We start from the raw sequence: 16,179 nt of genomic DNA, 5'->3' as shown, positions 1-16,179 counted from the left end.
AATCATTTGTAAGCAGTTGCAAGCAATGGTAAGTACTGTGTCCAGATGCAGTTTAAAGCTATTGTTGATGAGGCCTGAGTCTGTAGACCCTGCAGCTATAGACTATATACAGTTTTATTTGTGTATAATGTATTTGTGTATTTGTATAATTTGCAATAATAATAATATAATTTATTATCTCAGCATTCACAAGTAAGTTGTGTAGTACATGCTATAAATCCTGTCAAAACCACACTGTGTTGTCAAAACAATAACTTCTTATTTCTGATTACTTTCCTTAAATTTTTATTCATGTACTGAGATAAACTCATTTTGCTAGTTTTAAAGCAACATAGTAGCAATTCTACCTTAAAATAACAGCTTCAGAATTATTTTGATGGTGCACTTGCTGTCTTTGCCATCTGAAGTCATTTTTGTGTAAAATCCAGTAATATTGCTGAATGGAATAGTTGGTGGTGTAACAAATGACATAACTCGCAGTGCGGATCACGGTTGTTGATTCACTGATCAGATCAAAAAAGAGAAAAAGGAGACGTGAGAGATGTGATAAAGTAGTTTTAGCGTTCAGTTTGAAAGTATGTTGTGTGTATGCTTCGTTTGTATTAATTATTGACACGGTCTTTTCTGTTAGTAACTTAGTTTGGCACAGTCTATTTGTATTAGTAACTTATTTTGGCACAGTCTATTTGTATTAGTGACTTATTTTGACACAGTTACACAGTCTGTTTGTTTGTGTTAATGACTTTTTTGGCACAGTCTGTTTGTCTTAGTGACTTATTTTGGCACAGTGTTCATATTAGTGACCTATTTCGGCACAGTCTGTTTATTTGTATTAGAGACTTATCTTGGCACAGTCTTTTCATATTAGTGACTTATTTTGGCACAGTCTTTGTATTAGTGACTTATTTTGGCACAGTCTGTTTGTTTGTATTAGTGAATTATTTTGGCACAGTCTGTTTGTATTAGTGCCTTTTTTGGCACAGTCTGTTTGTTTGTGTTAGTGACTTATTTTGACACAGTCTGTATTAGTGACTTATTTAGGCACAGTCTGTTTGTTTGTGTTAGAGACTTATTTTGGCATAGTCTGTTTGTTTGTATTAGTGACTTATTTGGACACAGTCTGTTTGTATTAGTGAATTATTTTGGCACAGTCTGTTCATATTAGTGACTTATTTTGGCACAGTCTGTTCGTATTAGTGAATTATTTTGGCAGTCTGTTTGTTTGCATTAGTGACTTATTTTGGCACAGTCTGTTCGTATTAGTGAATTATTTTGGCAGTCTGTTTGTTTGCATTAGTGACTTATTTTGGCACAGTCTGTTTGTTTGTATTATTGACTTATTTGGGCACAGTCTGTTTGTTTGTATTAGTGACTTATTTTAGCACAGTCTTAGTGTATTAGTGAATTATTTTGGCACAGTCTGTTTGTATTAGTGCCTTTTTTGGCACAGTCTGTTTGTTTGAATTATTTTGGCACAGTCTGTTTGTTTGTATTAGTGACTTATTTTTTATTGTATTATTGACTTATTTGGGCACAGTCTGTTTGTATTATTGACTTATTTGGGCACAGTCTGTTTGTTTGTATTATTGACTTATTTGGGCACAGTCTGTTTGTTTGTATTAGTGACTTATTTTAGCACAGTCTGTTAGTTTGTGTTAGTGACTCATTTTTGCTCCACGAGTATGGTATATTTGGTTAAGTGTAAAAGCTGTTTTCGATCTCATCTCGGTGGTCTGGGTTCCCTTCAAACAGATTCTGGTGTGTCTGCTGCGTGTGTGGAAGCTATCCGCTCCTGATGCTGCATGTGGGGTTGTGTGGTTCATCTTGTCACATGACTGCTTTGACTTATCACATTCATGACTAAAAAAAACTTCTCTTATAGAAACTGCTCTTTTTTGCAGGTGAAAAACCTTGTTCTTCTCAGCTTGAGTGTTTGTGTGCAGGGAAAATAATAAAATGGTATATACAGATATACCATTTTGCAACAATGCGCATTTTTAAAAATTAGAAGAATTTAAGAATTGGCCCTGACTGCAGACTTATGTATTCGGGACAAGTGTTAAAAAACAACATTCAAATGTATGGCAATTTATGTTCCAACACATGATCTTAAAATTGCATATAGATACCTGCTGTGAAAGACAGTCCATATACACAAGTATATACTCTGTTTTCAATGATTTTATCTTTTGTTAACATTTTTTTTTACACTTTTACACTTCTTCCATTTAAAATGAGCCGATTCTGGATGTGTACATGGATGGTTTATATGACCCCAAGCAGTTTGTTTCATTTATTCTTGAATTTCTAAGTTAAACCAGCATACAAACTGATCGCGTAATCAAAGTGAGACTGAACCAAAGCTCCCACTAACAACTGCAGGGAGCTCTGGTTCAGTCTCATTTTGAGTATACATTTAGCTCATGGTATATAGATGGTACAATACGCTCTAACATCATGTATGTGCCTCCAGTATAGCTGGCACTTTAATACTAGTACAACAGCATCTTTGTGGTTAGCTTCTGGTTGCATAGTTCACCACATAGCCGGCTTGAATATAGCCATATAGCCATAATGTCTTGAAATGCTCTAAAGATCCAGTAGGACGAATAAAGGTGTTCTTTGTTAGAGAATAAAATGATGCATGCAGGGAAATACCAAGGCATTTGCTACTGCCTACATAGAAAACCTGAAAACAAGGGCAGGAGAATCCCAATCTAAATAGTAAAATCTGATACAAATGATTAATACGGAAGCAAATATTAATGTAAGAAATATCTTACTTTGCAGTTGGGGAGCCCTAACCCTCTCAATTTAGGTCATCATAAACTGAACAGTAGAACCTGACAATCACAGACTTTGTAGTGGGGAAAACTGTTACTTAATAATGTGTTCTGGTTTGTTTAGAGGTTAGAAGATGTTCCAGAGTCAACTGCAATGAATGGGTTCATCCAGAAGCTTTTGTGTATGTTCCTTAAAACTGCATATGTGAGTGAATGTGTGTGTGTTTACAGGGCCAGTTGCGGTCACCAGTCTCATCGTCTCTAACCAGACCACATCGTCTGTGTTTCTAAGCTGGAATTTTAAACAAGAAAGCAGTGTCTCTTATAGAGTAGAATGGACTAATGGCAGTGTGTCTAACACGGATAACACTTCAGACACATCTTACACAGTGACTAATCTGACTGCTGGAGTGAACTACACCTTCAATGTCACTGCATTTGCTGCAGACGGAGTAACTGCAAGAGCATCAATTCAGAACTCAACGTTCACAAGTATGTTCTGTAGTACAGATCTACGTTCTAAATTAATAAAAGTGGAAATTGTAGGTAGACCTAATCACCTGCTCAAGGGCTTGTATGTTTCTTAAAACTGCATATGTGAGTGAATGTGTGTGTGTGTTTACAGGGCCAGATGCTGTCACCAATCTCACCGCCTCTAACCAGACCACATCATCTGTGTTTCTAAGCTGGAATTTTAAACCAGGAAGCAATGTCTCTTATAGAGTAGAATGGATGAATGGCAATGTGTCTAACACGAAAAACACTTCAGACAAGTCTTACAAAGTCACTGATCTGACTGCTGGAGTGAACTACACATTCAATGTCACTGCAGTTGCTGCAGACGGAGTAACTACAGGAGCATCAGTTCAGAACTCAACGTTCACAAGTACGTCCTGTAGTACCGATCTACTTTCTAAATTAATAAAAGTGGAAATTGTAGGTAGACCTAATCACCTACTCAAAGACTTGTATGTTTATTAAAACTGCATATGTGAGTGAATGTGTGTGTGTGTTTACAGGGCCAGATGCAGTCACCAATCTCATCGTCTCTAACCAGACCACATCATCTGTGTTTCTAAGCTGGAATTTTAAACCAGGAAGCAATGTCTCTTATAGAGTAGAATGGATGAATGGCAATGTGTCTAACACGAAAAACACTTCAGACATGTCTTACACAGTGACTAATCTGACTGCTGGAGTGAACTACACATTCAATGTCACTGCAGTTGCTGCAGACGGAGTAACTACAGGAGCATCAGTTCAGAACTCAGCGTTCACAAGTACGTCCTGTAGTACCGATCTGCTTTCTAAATTAATAAAAGTGGAAATTGTAGGTAGACCTAATCACCTACTTAAGGACTTGTATGTTCCTTAAAACTGCATATGTGAGTGAATGTGTGTGTGTGTTTACAGGGCCAGATGCTGTCACCAATCTCATCGCCTCTAACCAGACCACATCATCTGTGTTTCTAAGCTGGAATTTTAAACCAGGAAGCAATGTCTCTTATAGAGTAGAATGGATGAATGGCAATGTGTCTTACACGAAAAACACTTCAGACAAGTCTTACAAAGTCACTGATCTGACTGCTGGAGTGAACTACACATTCAATGTCACTGCAGTTGCTGCAGACGGAGTAACTACAGGAGCATCAGTTCAGAACTCAACGTTCACAAGTACGTCCTGTAGTACCGATCTACTTTCTAAATTAATGAAAGTGGAAATTGTAGGTAGACCTAATCACCTACTTAAGGACTTGTATGTTCCTTAAAACTGCATATGTGAGTGAATGTGTGTGTGTGTTTACAGGGCCAGATGCAGTCACCAATCTCATCGTCTCTAACCAGACCACATCGTCTGTGTTTCTAAGCTGGAATTTTAAACAAGGAAGCAGTGTCTCTTATAGAGTAGAATGGACTAATGGCAGTGTGTCTAACACGGATAACACTTCAGACACATCTTACACAGTGACTAATCTGACTGCTGGAGTGAACTACACCTTCAGTGTCACTGCAGTTGCTGCAGACGGAGTAACTGCAGGAGCATCAACTCAGAACTCAACGTTCACAAGTATGTTCTGTAGTACAGATCTACGTTCTAAATTAATAAAAGTGGAAATTGTAGGTAGACCTAATCACCTACTTAAGGACTTGTATGTTCCTTAAAACTGCATATGTGAGTGAATGTGTGTGTGTTTACAGGGCCAGATGCAGTCACCAATCTCATCGTCTCTAACCAGACCACATCATCTGTGTTTCTAAGCTGGAATTTTAAACCAGGAAGCAGTGTCTCTTATAGAGTAGAATGGATGAATGGCAATGTGTTTAACACGAAAAACACTTCAGACACATCTTACACAGTGACTAATCTGACTGCTGGAGTGAACTACACATTCAATGTCACTGCAGTTGCTGCAGACGGAGTAACTGCAGGAGCATCAACTCAGAACTCAACGTTCACAAGTATGTTCTGTAGTACAGATCTACGTTCTAAATTAATAAAAGTGGAAATTGTAGGTAGACCTAATCACCTGCTCAAGGGCTTGTATGTTCCTTAAAACTGCATATGTGAGTGAATGTGTGTGTGTGTTTACAGGGCCAGATGCTGTCACCAATCTCATCGCCTCTAACCAGACCACATCATCTGTGTTTCTAAGCTGGAATTTTAAACCAGGAAGCAATGTCTCTTATAGAGTAGAATGGATGAATGGCAATGTGTCTTACACGAAAAACACTTCAGACAAGTCTTGCAAAGTCACTGATCTGACTGCTGGAGTGAACTACACATTCAATGTCACTGCAGTTGCTGCAGACGGAGTAACTACAGGAGCATCAGTTCAGAACTCAACGTTCACAAGTACGTCCTGTAGTACCGATCTACTTTCTAAATTAATGAAAGTGGAAATTGTAGGTAGACCTAATCACCTACTTAAGGACTTGTATGTTCCTTAAAACTGCATATGTGAGTGAATGTGTGTGTGTGTTTACAGGGCCAGATGCAGTCACCAATCTCATCGTCTCTAACCAGACCACATCATCTGTGTTTCTAAGCTGGAATTTTAAACCAGGAAGCAATGTCTCTTATAGAGTAGAATGGATAAATGGCAATGTGTCTAACACGAAAAACACTTCAGACACATCTTACACAGTGACTGGTCTGGCTGCTGGAGTGAACTACACCTTTAATGTCACTGCAGTTGCTGCAGACGGAGTAACTGCAGGAGCATCCACTCAGAACTCAACGTTTACAAGTATGTTTGCACTGCAGGCAGAGGCATTTCACAGTATTTAAATCTTATCTGTACAGCAATGCAAGTATATATGTACACTTGAATCTGTATGTTTAGTGTTCTATATATCTACCTATATAATCTGTCATTTCCATTTATGACTCTTAGCAGATACTCTTTTCCAGTTATTCACTTAGAATATCCAAAGTTACTGTCGATAAGCCCCGGATTCAAGGTACTTGAATCTCTAAAACTGACAGAGATGAGCCACACAATACCTGATACAATCAATTTACAAGCAATGCACAATTTCTGAATTAATTTAATGGATTACTAGTCTATGAAAAACTTGTGGAGAAGAACAAGACAATAAGCACCATATGTGGTGTAAAAGCAATGAAACTTTAACAGATGCTCTTGAAAGAGATGGGTTTTCAGTTGATATAACATGCATTAGATTGCTCTTTCTGAATGATCAGCCAAAAATCAGAGAAAGCAGACTGGAAATGAAGTGTCTATTTGGAAACAATCACAAATCCACACAAGCAAACAGAGTTGATGGTGAACCTCAAGATGTTGTGTGGTGTGGGTTTTACAGCGTACTGTTCATTTTTTTGACATATAATTTTTAGAGGAAGACCTTGTAACTTACAGATCCCTAAGGTCACATAACAGAACAAACCCATTATGTATGTGCCCATGGATGTTCATGACTGAGGCTTCAGTATGTGTGTTTTGAGATTTTAAATGTCTGTATCTCTGTTATAAGGCCCTTTATAGAACATGTGGGATGTTCCTGAGGTCACCATTAGGCAGTAGGCTGTACATTAGTGTGTGTATCAGTGTCTGTGTATGTAACTGTATCTGTTTAGTGCTCCATATACAGTATGTACAGTGGCATGCTGAAGTCAATTTTTTGTACTCTGAATAGTTAAAGGAGAAAAAGATTAAGAAGTTAAAGATTTTCGTTTAACAGATTAGTGTGTTATTTTTGTTTTTGTACATTTTAGAGTGAAATAAGGTAAGGAGCACCATGCAAATGTTTGAGTGTACATTTAAGATAAGATAGTCCTTTATTAGTCCCGCAGTGGGGAAATTCCAGGTCTCAGACCATAATTAGCTTCTTAGGGCTATGACTTCTTCACAGTCAATATTAGGAATAGCCAAGAAATTTAAATTTCAATACTTTACAGATGTTGTAGGTGTTGTGCAGTGAACTAAGTACAAAAAAGTTGAGTATACTCAAATATCCAGGATACATACTCAGAACCAGTCGTGTTTTGAGTGTGGTTTTGATGGACAGTGTTATCTAATTTAATGGAAGGAGCTACTCATGTCTGGAATTATTATTTTAAAAATGGTCAATAACGATGCAAGTCCACCGGCAATAGTGGCTGGAGAACTAGCAGTGACAGATAGGCCCGTCTTGAGGCTGCTGCACAGCATGTTCTCTATGACTTGTGCATACGCCTGGACAACCGCATACGTCAGAGGGCCAGAGAAAGGGCACATAACCCTCAAGCCTCAGGTTTTTGGCACCAGCAGCCAGCTGACCCCACTTGGAGCCCCTCCTTGGGAGGCCTCTGAGCCCATGTAACTGGGAGGTGCCTGATTACCTGACCTCTACCACCATGACCTGTCTCGATTCCCTTGTAAGTTGCCACAGATCCCCTACCAGGAACTACTTCGCTGAGGGGGCGCCTGTTTGCACTTTCTCTTCCGGAATGCCATGGATGCCTACATTAGGGAGACATTGGAGTCCGGGTTCATACTTCCATCCTTATCCCTGGCTGATGCTGATTTCTTCTTTGTGGGGAAGAAAGATGGTGGACAAGACCGCTATCCCCTGCCCCTCATGTCAACTGCTTCTGAGGTATTGCAGCAAGCATCCGTTTTTACTAAACTGTACCTGCACAGTGCCTACAACCTGGTCCACATACGGCAGGGGGACGAATGGAAAACTGCATTCATCACCCCATTCATCAATTTCTTTCATCGTTTTGTGTATAATTTCAGTACAGTGGCAGTGCCTCTCACTGATCTGCCTCAAAAGACCCTAGGCCCCTTATTGTGGCACTCTCCCAATGCCAAGGGCCAGCTAAAAAACTGTGTCCCTGTGTATTATACTCGCACAGGCTTACACCGGCGGAACGCAACTATTCCATTGGGGACAGGGAGCTCCTAGCGAAGTTCGCCCTAGATGAATGGAGGCACTGGCTCGAGGGAGCCAAACATCTGTTTATCGTTTGGACAGACCACAAGAACCTGGCTTATATACCCTCGGCAACCCCGATGGGCACTGTATTTTGGGAACCCCAGGGATCTTTTCCAGAGCCAGAACCGATCATCCCTGCCTCCAAAATTGTTGCTCCCCTCCACTGGATCATTCAGGAGGTCATAACACAACCCCTTTAACAGGAGCCCGACCCCAGGGTTGGTCCTCTTGGCAGTATGTGCCCTCCATGGTTCGCCAGGAGCTTTCTACCCCATTTTCTTGCTACTCTGGTGCGTTCCGGGCATTGGAGTTCCTCTGGGGACACTTCTGGTGGCCAAGACTGTGAAAAAAGTGTTTACTAAAAACAAGGCACTCCGCACTCCCACCCAGCCTTCTACACCCATTGCTGACTTCAGGTCGTCCATGGTCCCATGTGTCCCTGGACTTTGTGACGGCCCTGCACTTGTTCACATGTGGGGCTCTCGTGCCCCAGTCCCGGCCCCTCCCCCACACATTATGGGGGTTCTCCGGCGTACACAACCTGGCGAGTGCTGGACGTGTGTAAGGTCCGGGGTGGTACCCAGTATCTGGTTGACTGGGAAGGCTATGGGCCTGAGGAGTGTTCCTGGATACAACGGAAATCACGGACTTCAGGCATGATTGTGCAGTTGGTTTCAGGTGCCGCCCCTAGTTACTGTGTGGGGGGTACTGTAAACGGGCAGCGTGTACCATCAGCCACCAGCAGGGGGCCTGGTCAGCACAGTAGGAAAGCTGGCGGAGCTGAAGTGAAGTGATAAATACACTCAGCCAGACACACTTCCCCGTCGCACCTTTGTAACAGTGCAGAAAAGCAAGAGTTGAAAGAGTTCATGCCGCAAACAGTGCAGAAAAGCAAGATTTGAAAAAGGAAAAGAGTTTATATTGTAAACAGTGGAGAGAAGCAAGACTAGAAAAAAATTAGAAAAGAGTTTATAATGGGAACAGTTTGGATTGTCCCTTGTTGAAAAGACCCCACTCAAGTTGAGGTCTGGAAGACCAAGAAAAAAATCCCAAAAGTACTACTTGTAGGATAGCTTGAAAGACTAATCAAAACCCCTAATTACCAGCAAAATACTCTCTATCTATCTCAAGTTGCACAAGCTGAAGGTTTTGCCATGGCCCTCACAGTCCTCACAGAATGCATTCAACTACTTTAGATTACAGATGTGTCAATGCAAATATGCAGCTTGTCTAGTCCCTGTAGAAAAGTGGCAGTAGAATAGGACTGAACCTATTGACACCATGCCTAATGCTAGGCATGGGCTAGAGGGGTACAAAGCCCCCCAGCATTAAACTGTAGAGCAGTGGAAGCGTGTTTTTTGGAAAGATGGTGCTCCATCCAAAACTTTTGGGATAAGGTGGGGTGGTGATCTTCCGCAAACTAGTCTGCCGCTGAGGTCACCAAGCAGCACATTTGTGTGTGCATAAATAATACTTTTGAATGTGTCTGTTCACAGAACCAGATGTTGTTTCCAACCTCACTGTCTCTGACAAAACCACATCATCTGTGTCTCTATCCTGGAATTTACAAGAAAAAAGCTCCTATAGAGTAGGTTGGACTAATGGACTAATGGAGCAAAACAGGTTCAATACTTCAAACACGTCTTACACAGTGACCAGTCTGGCTGCTGGAGTGAACTACACTTTCAGTGTCACTGCACTTGCTGCAGATGGAGAAACTGAAGGAGCACCAACTCAGACCTCAGCATTCACAAGTATGTTCTGTAGTACAGATCTACGTTCTAAATTAATAAAAGTGGGAATTATAGGTAGACCTAATCACCTGCTCAAGGGCTTGTATGTTCCTTAAAATTGCATATGTGAGTGAATGTGTGTGTGTTTACAGGGCCAGATGCTGTCACCAATCTCACCTTCTCTAACCAGACCACATCGTCTGTGTTTCTAAGCTGGAATTTTAAACCAGGAAGCAATGTCTCTTATAGAGTAGAATGGACTAATGGCAATGTGTCTAACACGAAAAACACTTCAGACACATCTTACACAGTGACTAATCTGACTGCTGGAGTGAACTACACCTTCAATGTCACTGCATTTGCCGCAGATGGAGTAACTGCAGGAGCATCTGCTCAGACCTCAGCATTTACCAGTATGTCAAGTAGTACAGATCTTCATGTAAAATAAATATTTTAATTGTGGGTAGACCTAATCACCTACTCAAAGACTTGTATGTTTATTAAAACTGCATATGTGAGTGAATGTGTGTGTGTGTTTACAGGGCCAGATGCAGTGACCAATCTCACCGCCTCTAACCAGACCACATCATCTGTGTTTCTAAGCTGGAATTTTAAACAAGGAAGCAATGTCTCTTATAGAGTAGAATGGATGAATGGCAGTGTGTCTAACACGAAAAACACTTCAGACACATCTTACACAGTGACTAATCTGACTGCTGGAGTGAACTACACCTTCAATGTCACTGCATTTGCTGCAGACGGAGTAACTGCAGGAGCATCCACTCAGACCTCAGCATTCACAGGTAAGTCCTTGACTGGAGGCATGTTTCTCCCTACACATATGCACATTGCACATTGAAAGAGGTACACATTAGAAATTTTAGAAAATTAATATTTAAGCAAGCTAAAGCATATCATTGTTGTCATCCAAAAAACATCTTACAATGGATTTTCCCCCAATCATTCGTCATTAAAATTTGGACACATGTAAAGAACAACTGTGTCAAAAAGTGAAAAACAACAAAATTGGTGATACTAGTTTTGACACTGACTTATGACAGTGGTGATATGCTTTTGTTTGTGATAGTATTGCAAGGTGAATACAACAAAGTCTGTATTCCATATGAGTGACTCTCTGACAGGGTGGTGAAAGTATCAGACAGCAGCAGACAGCATGTTTAAATGTTGCCACAGTTAAAGACACCTAATACTGTTGTGTCAAGACATAACTCCAGCCCAAAAGATGACTTAAGCACAACTTCTTTTCATATTACAGTAAACTAAGGAATTTGACTGCATGTTTTTCATGGGCTGCAGCATGCGTGTTAATTAGCACACATAACTTGGACTGAGCTATTCCAGATGCATGCGTCAGTATGACATTCAGTGTTGGCAAGTCATGCTCCATTTTATCATCACAGACCTCGTCTTCTAGCAACTAAAAAAAGATGTTGACGTTGAAATTGCTGATTCAAACCGATAATGCCTTAATAGAATAGCCCGACCAGTTTGTACAGAATTCCCTATAGTTACTGAATAATACAGCTTAGTGTGTTAGAAACCTTGGAGTGTTAAGGGTTAAGCAAGTCCACGAACACTACTCTGTACCTGTTTTGTAGTCCAAACTGATTAAAATGCTTTGAAATGTAATAAGGGTGAGATTTAAGAAGCTGATCACTATTTATTTAATTTCTTGACAACCCGACCCTTAACCTGTACCCACAGAACCAGAGATTATAAGGAATTCAGTACATGAAATTCTGTTCAAATGTCATTGTTAGATAAATGTAACTGCATTTCTTTTGACTTCACAGAACCTAGCAACACTGAAAATCTCATTGCCAGTAATATTACAACTTCTTCTGTAGTATTGAATTGGATTAAGCCAGTAGGTGAAAGCTTCTATTACAGAGTCCAGTATAGCAACTCCAGTACACATCTGAATGAAACTACTCAGAATACCATGATCAATATCACTAATCTGACTCCTGGAGTACAGTATACGTTCAGAGTATTTGCAGTTGCTGCAGATAATATCACAGAGGGGAGGTCTGGATACGTTTCGACTTATACAAGTAAGACATGATGGAGAAATAATGAACTTACTGCACATCCAGATCTATCGTTATCTTTGTTGTAAAAATCAGTAATTTTCTGAAAGTTTTGCTGCTTACCTGCACTCACAGGACCTGAGGTGATAAGGAATCTCACTGTGACTGAAATCACTACAAACTCGTTGTTTATGAACTGGACTGAACCAATAGGACAGAGATATTTCTTTAAAGTACAGTGGACTCATGACAATGGGACTTCCAATACAACGACCATCAACACGTCCTTAAACATCACTGATCTCACTGCTGGAGTAAATTACACCATCAGAGTATCTGCTGTAGCTGCAGATAATTCAACAGAGGGAAATCCAGTGCTTTTCACAAATTATACAAGTAAGTTTCAGAGAATGAAACTGTGTGTATGAATGTAAATATCAGGTTGATTTCTTTCCAGTGTTTAACTAATATGCTCTCTAATGGCCTCACAGAACCTGGTATAATTGAAAATCTCACTGCCAGTAATATTACAACTTCTTCTGTTGTATTGAATTGGATTAAGGCAGTAGGGGAAAGCTCATATTACAGAGTCCAGTATAGCAACTCCAGTACACATCTGAATGAAACTACTCAGAATACCATGATCAGTATCACTGATCTGACTCCTGGAGTACAGTATACGTTCAGAGTATTTGCAGTTGCTGCAGATAATATCACAGAGGGGAGGTCTGGATACATTTCGACTTACACAAGTAAGACATGATGGAGAAATAATGAACTTACTGCACATCCAGATCTATCGTTATCTTTGTTGTAAAAATCAGTAATTTTCTGAAAGATTTGCTGCTTACTTGCACTCACAGAACCTGAGGTGATAAGGAATCTAACTGTGACTGAAATCACTACAAACTCGTTGTTTATGAACTGGACTGAACCAGTAGGACAGAGATATTTCTTTAAAGTACAGTGGACTCATGACAATGGGACTTCCAATACAACGACCATCAACACGTCCTTAAACATCACTGATCTCACTGCTGGAGTAAATTACACTATCAGAGTATCTGCTGTAGCTGCAGATAATTCAACAGAGGGAAAATCAGTGCTTTTCACAAATTATACAAGTAAGTTTCAGAGAATGAAACTGTGTGTATGAATGTAAATATCAGGTTGATTTCTTTCCAGTGTTTAACTAATATGCTCTCTTATGGCCTCACAGAACCTGGTATAATTGAAAATCTCACTGCCAGTAATGTTACAACTTCTTCTGTTGTATTGAATTGGATTAAGCCAGTAGGGGAAAGCTCATATTACAGAGTCCAGTATAGCAACTCCAGTACACATCTGAATGAAACTACTCAGAATACCATGATCAGTATCACTGATCTGACTCCTGGAGTACAGTATACATTCAGAGTATTTGCAGTTGCTGCAGATAATATCACAGAGGGGAGGTCTGGATACGTTTCGACTTACACAAGTAAGACATGATGGAGAAATAATGAACTTACTGCACATCCAGATCTATCGTTGTCTTTGTTGTGAAAATCAGTAATTTTCTGAAAGTTTTGCTGCTTACTTGCACTCACAGAACCTGAGGTGATAAGGAATCTAACTGTGACTGAAATCACTACAAACTCGTTGTTTATGAACTGGACTGAACCAATAGGACAGAGATATTTCTTTAAAGTACAGTGGACTCATGACAATGGGACTTCCAATACAACGACCATCAACACGTCCTTAAACATCACTGATCTCACTGCTGGAGTAAATTACACCATCAGAGTATCTGCTGTAGCTGCAGATAATTCAACAGAGGGAAATCCAGTGCTTTTCACAAATTATACAAGTAAGTTTCAGAGAATGAAACTGTGTGTATGAATGTAAATATCAGGTTGATTTCTTTCCAGTGTTTAACTAATATGCTCTCTTATGGCCTCACAGAACCTGGTATAATTGAAAATCTCACTGCCAGTAATATTACAACCTCTTCTGTTGTATTGAATTGGATTAAGCCAGTAGGGGAAAGCTCATATTACAGAGTCCAGTATAGCAACTCCAGTACACATCTGAATGAAACTACTCAGAATACCATGATCAGTATCACTGATCTGACTCCTGGAGTACAGTATACGTTCAGAGTATTTGCAGTTGCTGCAGATAATATCACAGAGGGGAGGTCTGGATACATTTCAACTTACACAAGTAAGACATGAGAGAAATAATGAACTTATAGCACGTCCAGATCTATCGTTATCTTTGTTGTGAAAATCAGTAATTTTCTGAAAGATTTGCTGCTCGCTTGTTTTAAGGATTTTTCACTTTTCAGAATTCTTCTCAGTTTAGGCTTCTTTTATCCTCACAACCTTTTCTTACTCTCACAGAGCCTGAAGCCATCATAAATCTCACAGTCATTGAAATCACAGTATCTTCTGTGTATTTGAATTGGTCTGAACCATTGGGAAAGAGATATTTCTTTAGAGTAATTTGGACCAATGGCAGTGTAACCTCTAATGATACGACTAAAGCAAGTTCCTTTAATGTCACTGACCTTACTCCTGGAGTAAATTACACTTTTAGAGTTTCTGCTGTCGCTGCAGATAACTCAACAGAGGGCAGATCAGTTGGTCTTTCAGTTCATACAAGTAAGTGAATGAGGTCTATGTCATGTATTTAGAGATTTTGCAGCTGCTGCAGATAATAACACAGGTAGGAGGTATGGGTATATTTCAGCTGGTAAAAGTTAGATAGACGTGATGAAGATTGAATTTAAAGAACATCTTAGCTGTCTAAAAAAAAACATGTACTTCCAAAATGGAGAAGTTATAGGATGGAGGTTATGGTAAGAGTTTTTTCCAAGTGGTTCAGAGCATTTCTATTGGTCTGTTAATCCAGAATGATTTACACGGTGTACGGGGCAGCTACAAGGTTAAAGAAAATAGAGATAAGACTTTCATCGAATTGCAGCGACATAGATTTTCCATCATGTTATTTCTTCATCTGAAGTGTAATTTGTAGTTATTTTCTGAAAGTATTGCTGCTTACCTGCACTCACAGGACCTGAGGTGATAAGGAATCTCACTGTGACTGAAATCACTACAACCTCGTTGTTTATGAACTGGACTGAACCAATAGGACAGAGATATTTCTTTAAAGTACAGTGGACTCATGACAATGGAACTTCCAATACAACGACCATCAACACGTCCTTAAACATCACTGATCTCACTGCTGGAGTAAATTACACTATCAGAGTATCTGCTGTAGCTGCAGATAATTCAACAGAGGGAAATTCAGTTGATCGTTCAGCCTACACAAGTAAGTTTCAGAGAATGAAACCGTGTGTCTAGGCTTGATGGTCTAAGGAAGTTCTCAGCATTTACCTAAGTTGTTCTTTGCTTCTTGCACTGATAGAACCTGACGTCATTAAAAATCTCACTGTTATTAATGTTACAACATCTTCTGTAACACTGAACTGGTCTGAGCCGTGTGGGAAAAGTTCATATTACAGAGTTCAATATGACAAATTCAGTACACCTCTGACTAGGACTACTGAAAAGACCATGATCAGTATCACTAATCTGACTCCTGGAGTACAGTATACATTCAGAGTATTTGCAGTTGCTGCAGATAATATCACAGAGGGGAGGTCTGGATACATTTCAACTTACACAAGTAAGACATGAGAGAAATAATGAACTTATAGCACGTCCAGATCTATCCTTATCTTTGTTGTGAAAATCAGTAATTATGTGAACGTTTTGCTGCTTGCTTGTTTTATAGATTTTTCACTTTTCAGAATTCTTCTCAGTTTAGGCTTCTTTTATCCTCACAACCTTTTCTTACTCTCTCAGAGCCTGAAGCCATCGTAAATCTCACAGTCATTGAAATCACAGTATCTTCTGTGTATTTGAATTGGTCTGAACCATTGGGAAAGAGATATTTCTTTAGAGTATTTTGGACCAATGGCAGTGTAACCTCTAATGATACGACTAAAGCAAGTTCCTTTAACGTCACTGACCTTACTCCTGGAGTAAATTACACTTTTAGAGTTTCTGCTGTCGCTGCAGATAACTCAACAGAGGGCAGATCAGTTGGTCTTTCAGTTCATACAAGTAAGTGAATGAGGTCTATGTCGTGTATTTAGAGATTTTGCAGCTGCTGCAG

At 39.7% G+C, this 16,179-nt stretch overlaps 1 protein-coding gene across 10 annotated transcripts in view; it reads left to right on the top strand.

Annotated features, from left to right (window-relative positions):
* LOC140546168 (receptor-type tyrosine-protein phosphatase eta-like) overlaps positions 1–16,179 on the top strand; it is a 54,264-nt gene that overhangs the window by 19,645 nt on the left and 18,440 nt on the right. For 4 of the 10 annotated variants that reach the window (XM_072669382.1, XM_072669391.1, XM_072669374.1 and 1 more), the window contains exons 3-24: positions 3,015–3,275; positions 3,409–3,669; positions 3,803–4,063; positions 4,197–4,457; positions 4,591–4,851; positions 4,983–5,243; positions 5,377–5,637; positions 5,771–6,031; positions 9,722–9,979; positions 10,111–10,371; positions 10,501–10,761; positions 11,773–12,033; positions 12,145–12,405; positions 12,501–12,761; positions 12,873–13,133; positions 13,229–13,489; positions 13,601–13,861; positions 13,957–14,217; positions 14,397–14,657; positions 15,070–15,330; positions 15,427–15,687; positions 15,867–16,127. In XM_072669382.1, the coding sequence (XP_072525483.1) occupies positions 3,015–3,275; positions 3,409–3,669; positions 3,803–4,063; positions 4,197–4,457; positions 4,591–4,851; positions 4,983–5,243; positions 5,377–5,637; positions 5,771–6,031; positions 9,722–9,979; positions 10,111–10,371; positions 10,501–10,761; positions 11,773–12,033; positions 12,145–12,405; positions 12,501–12,761; positions 12,873–13,133; positions 13,229–13,489; positions 13,601–13,861; positions 13,957–14,217; positions 14,397–14,657; positions 15,070–15,330; positions 15,427–15,687; positions 15,867–16,127 (5,739 nt within the window). The remainder of the gene's footprint in view (positions 1–3,014; positions 3,276–3,408; positions 3,670–3,802; positions 4,064–4,196; positions 4,458–4,590; positions 4,852–4,982; positions 5,244–5,376; positions 5,638–5,770; positions 6,032–9,721; positions 9,980–10,110; positions 10,372–10,500; positions 10,762–11,772; positions 12,034–12,144; positions 12,406–12,500; positions 12,762–12,872; positions 13,134–13,228; positions 13,490–13,600; positions 13,862–13,956; positions 14,218–14,396; positions 14,658–15,069; positions 15,331–15,426; positions 15,688–15,866; positions 16,128–16,179) is intronic. The other 6 variants (XM_072669407.1, XM_072669400.1, XM_072669414.1 and 3 more) reach the window with 6 other exon arrangements.

The sequence above is a fragment of the Salminus brasiliensis genome, chromosome 2 (assembly GCF_030463535.1).
Source record: "Salminus brasiliensis chromosome 2, fSalBra1.hap2, whole genome shotgun sequence".
In the NCBI taxonomy this organism is placed as follows: Eukaryota; Metazoa; Chordata; class Actinopteri; order Characiformes; family Bryconidae; genus Salminus; species Salminus brasiliensis.
The sequence above is the reverse complement of the archived record's forward strand: the minus strand, read 5'-3'. Positions and strand labels throughout refer to the sequence as shown.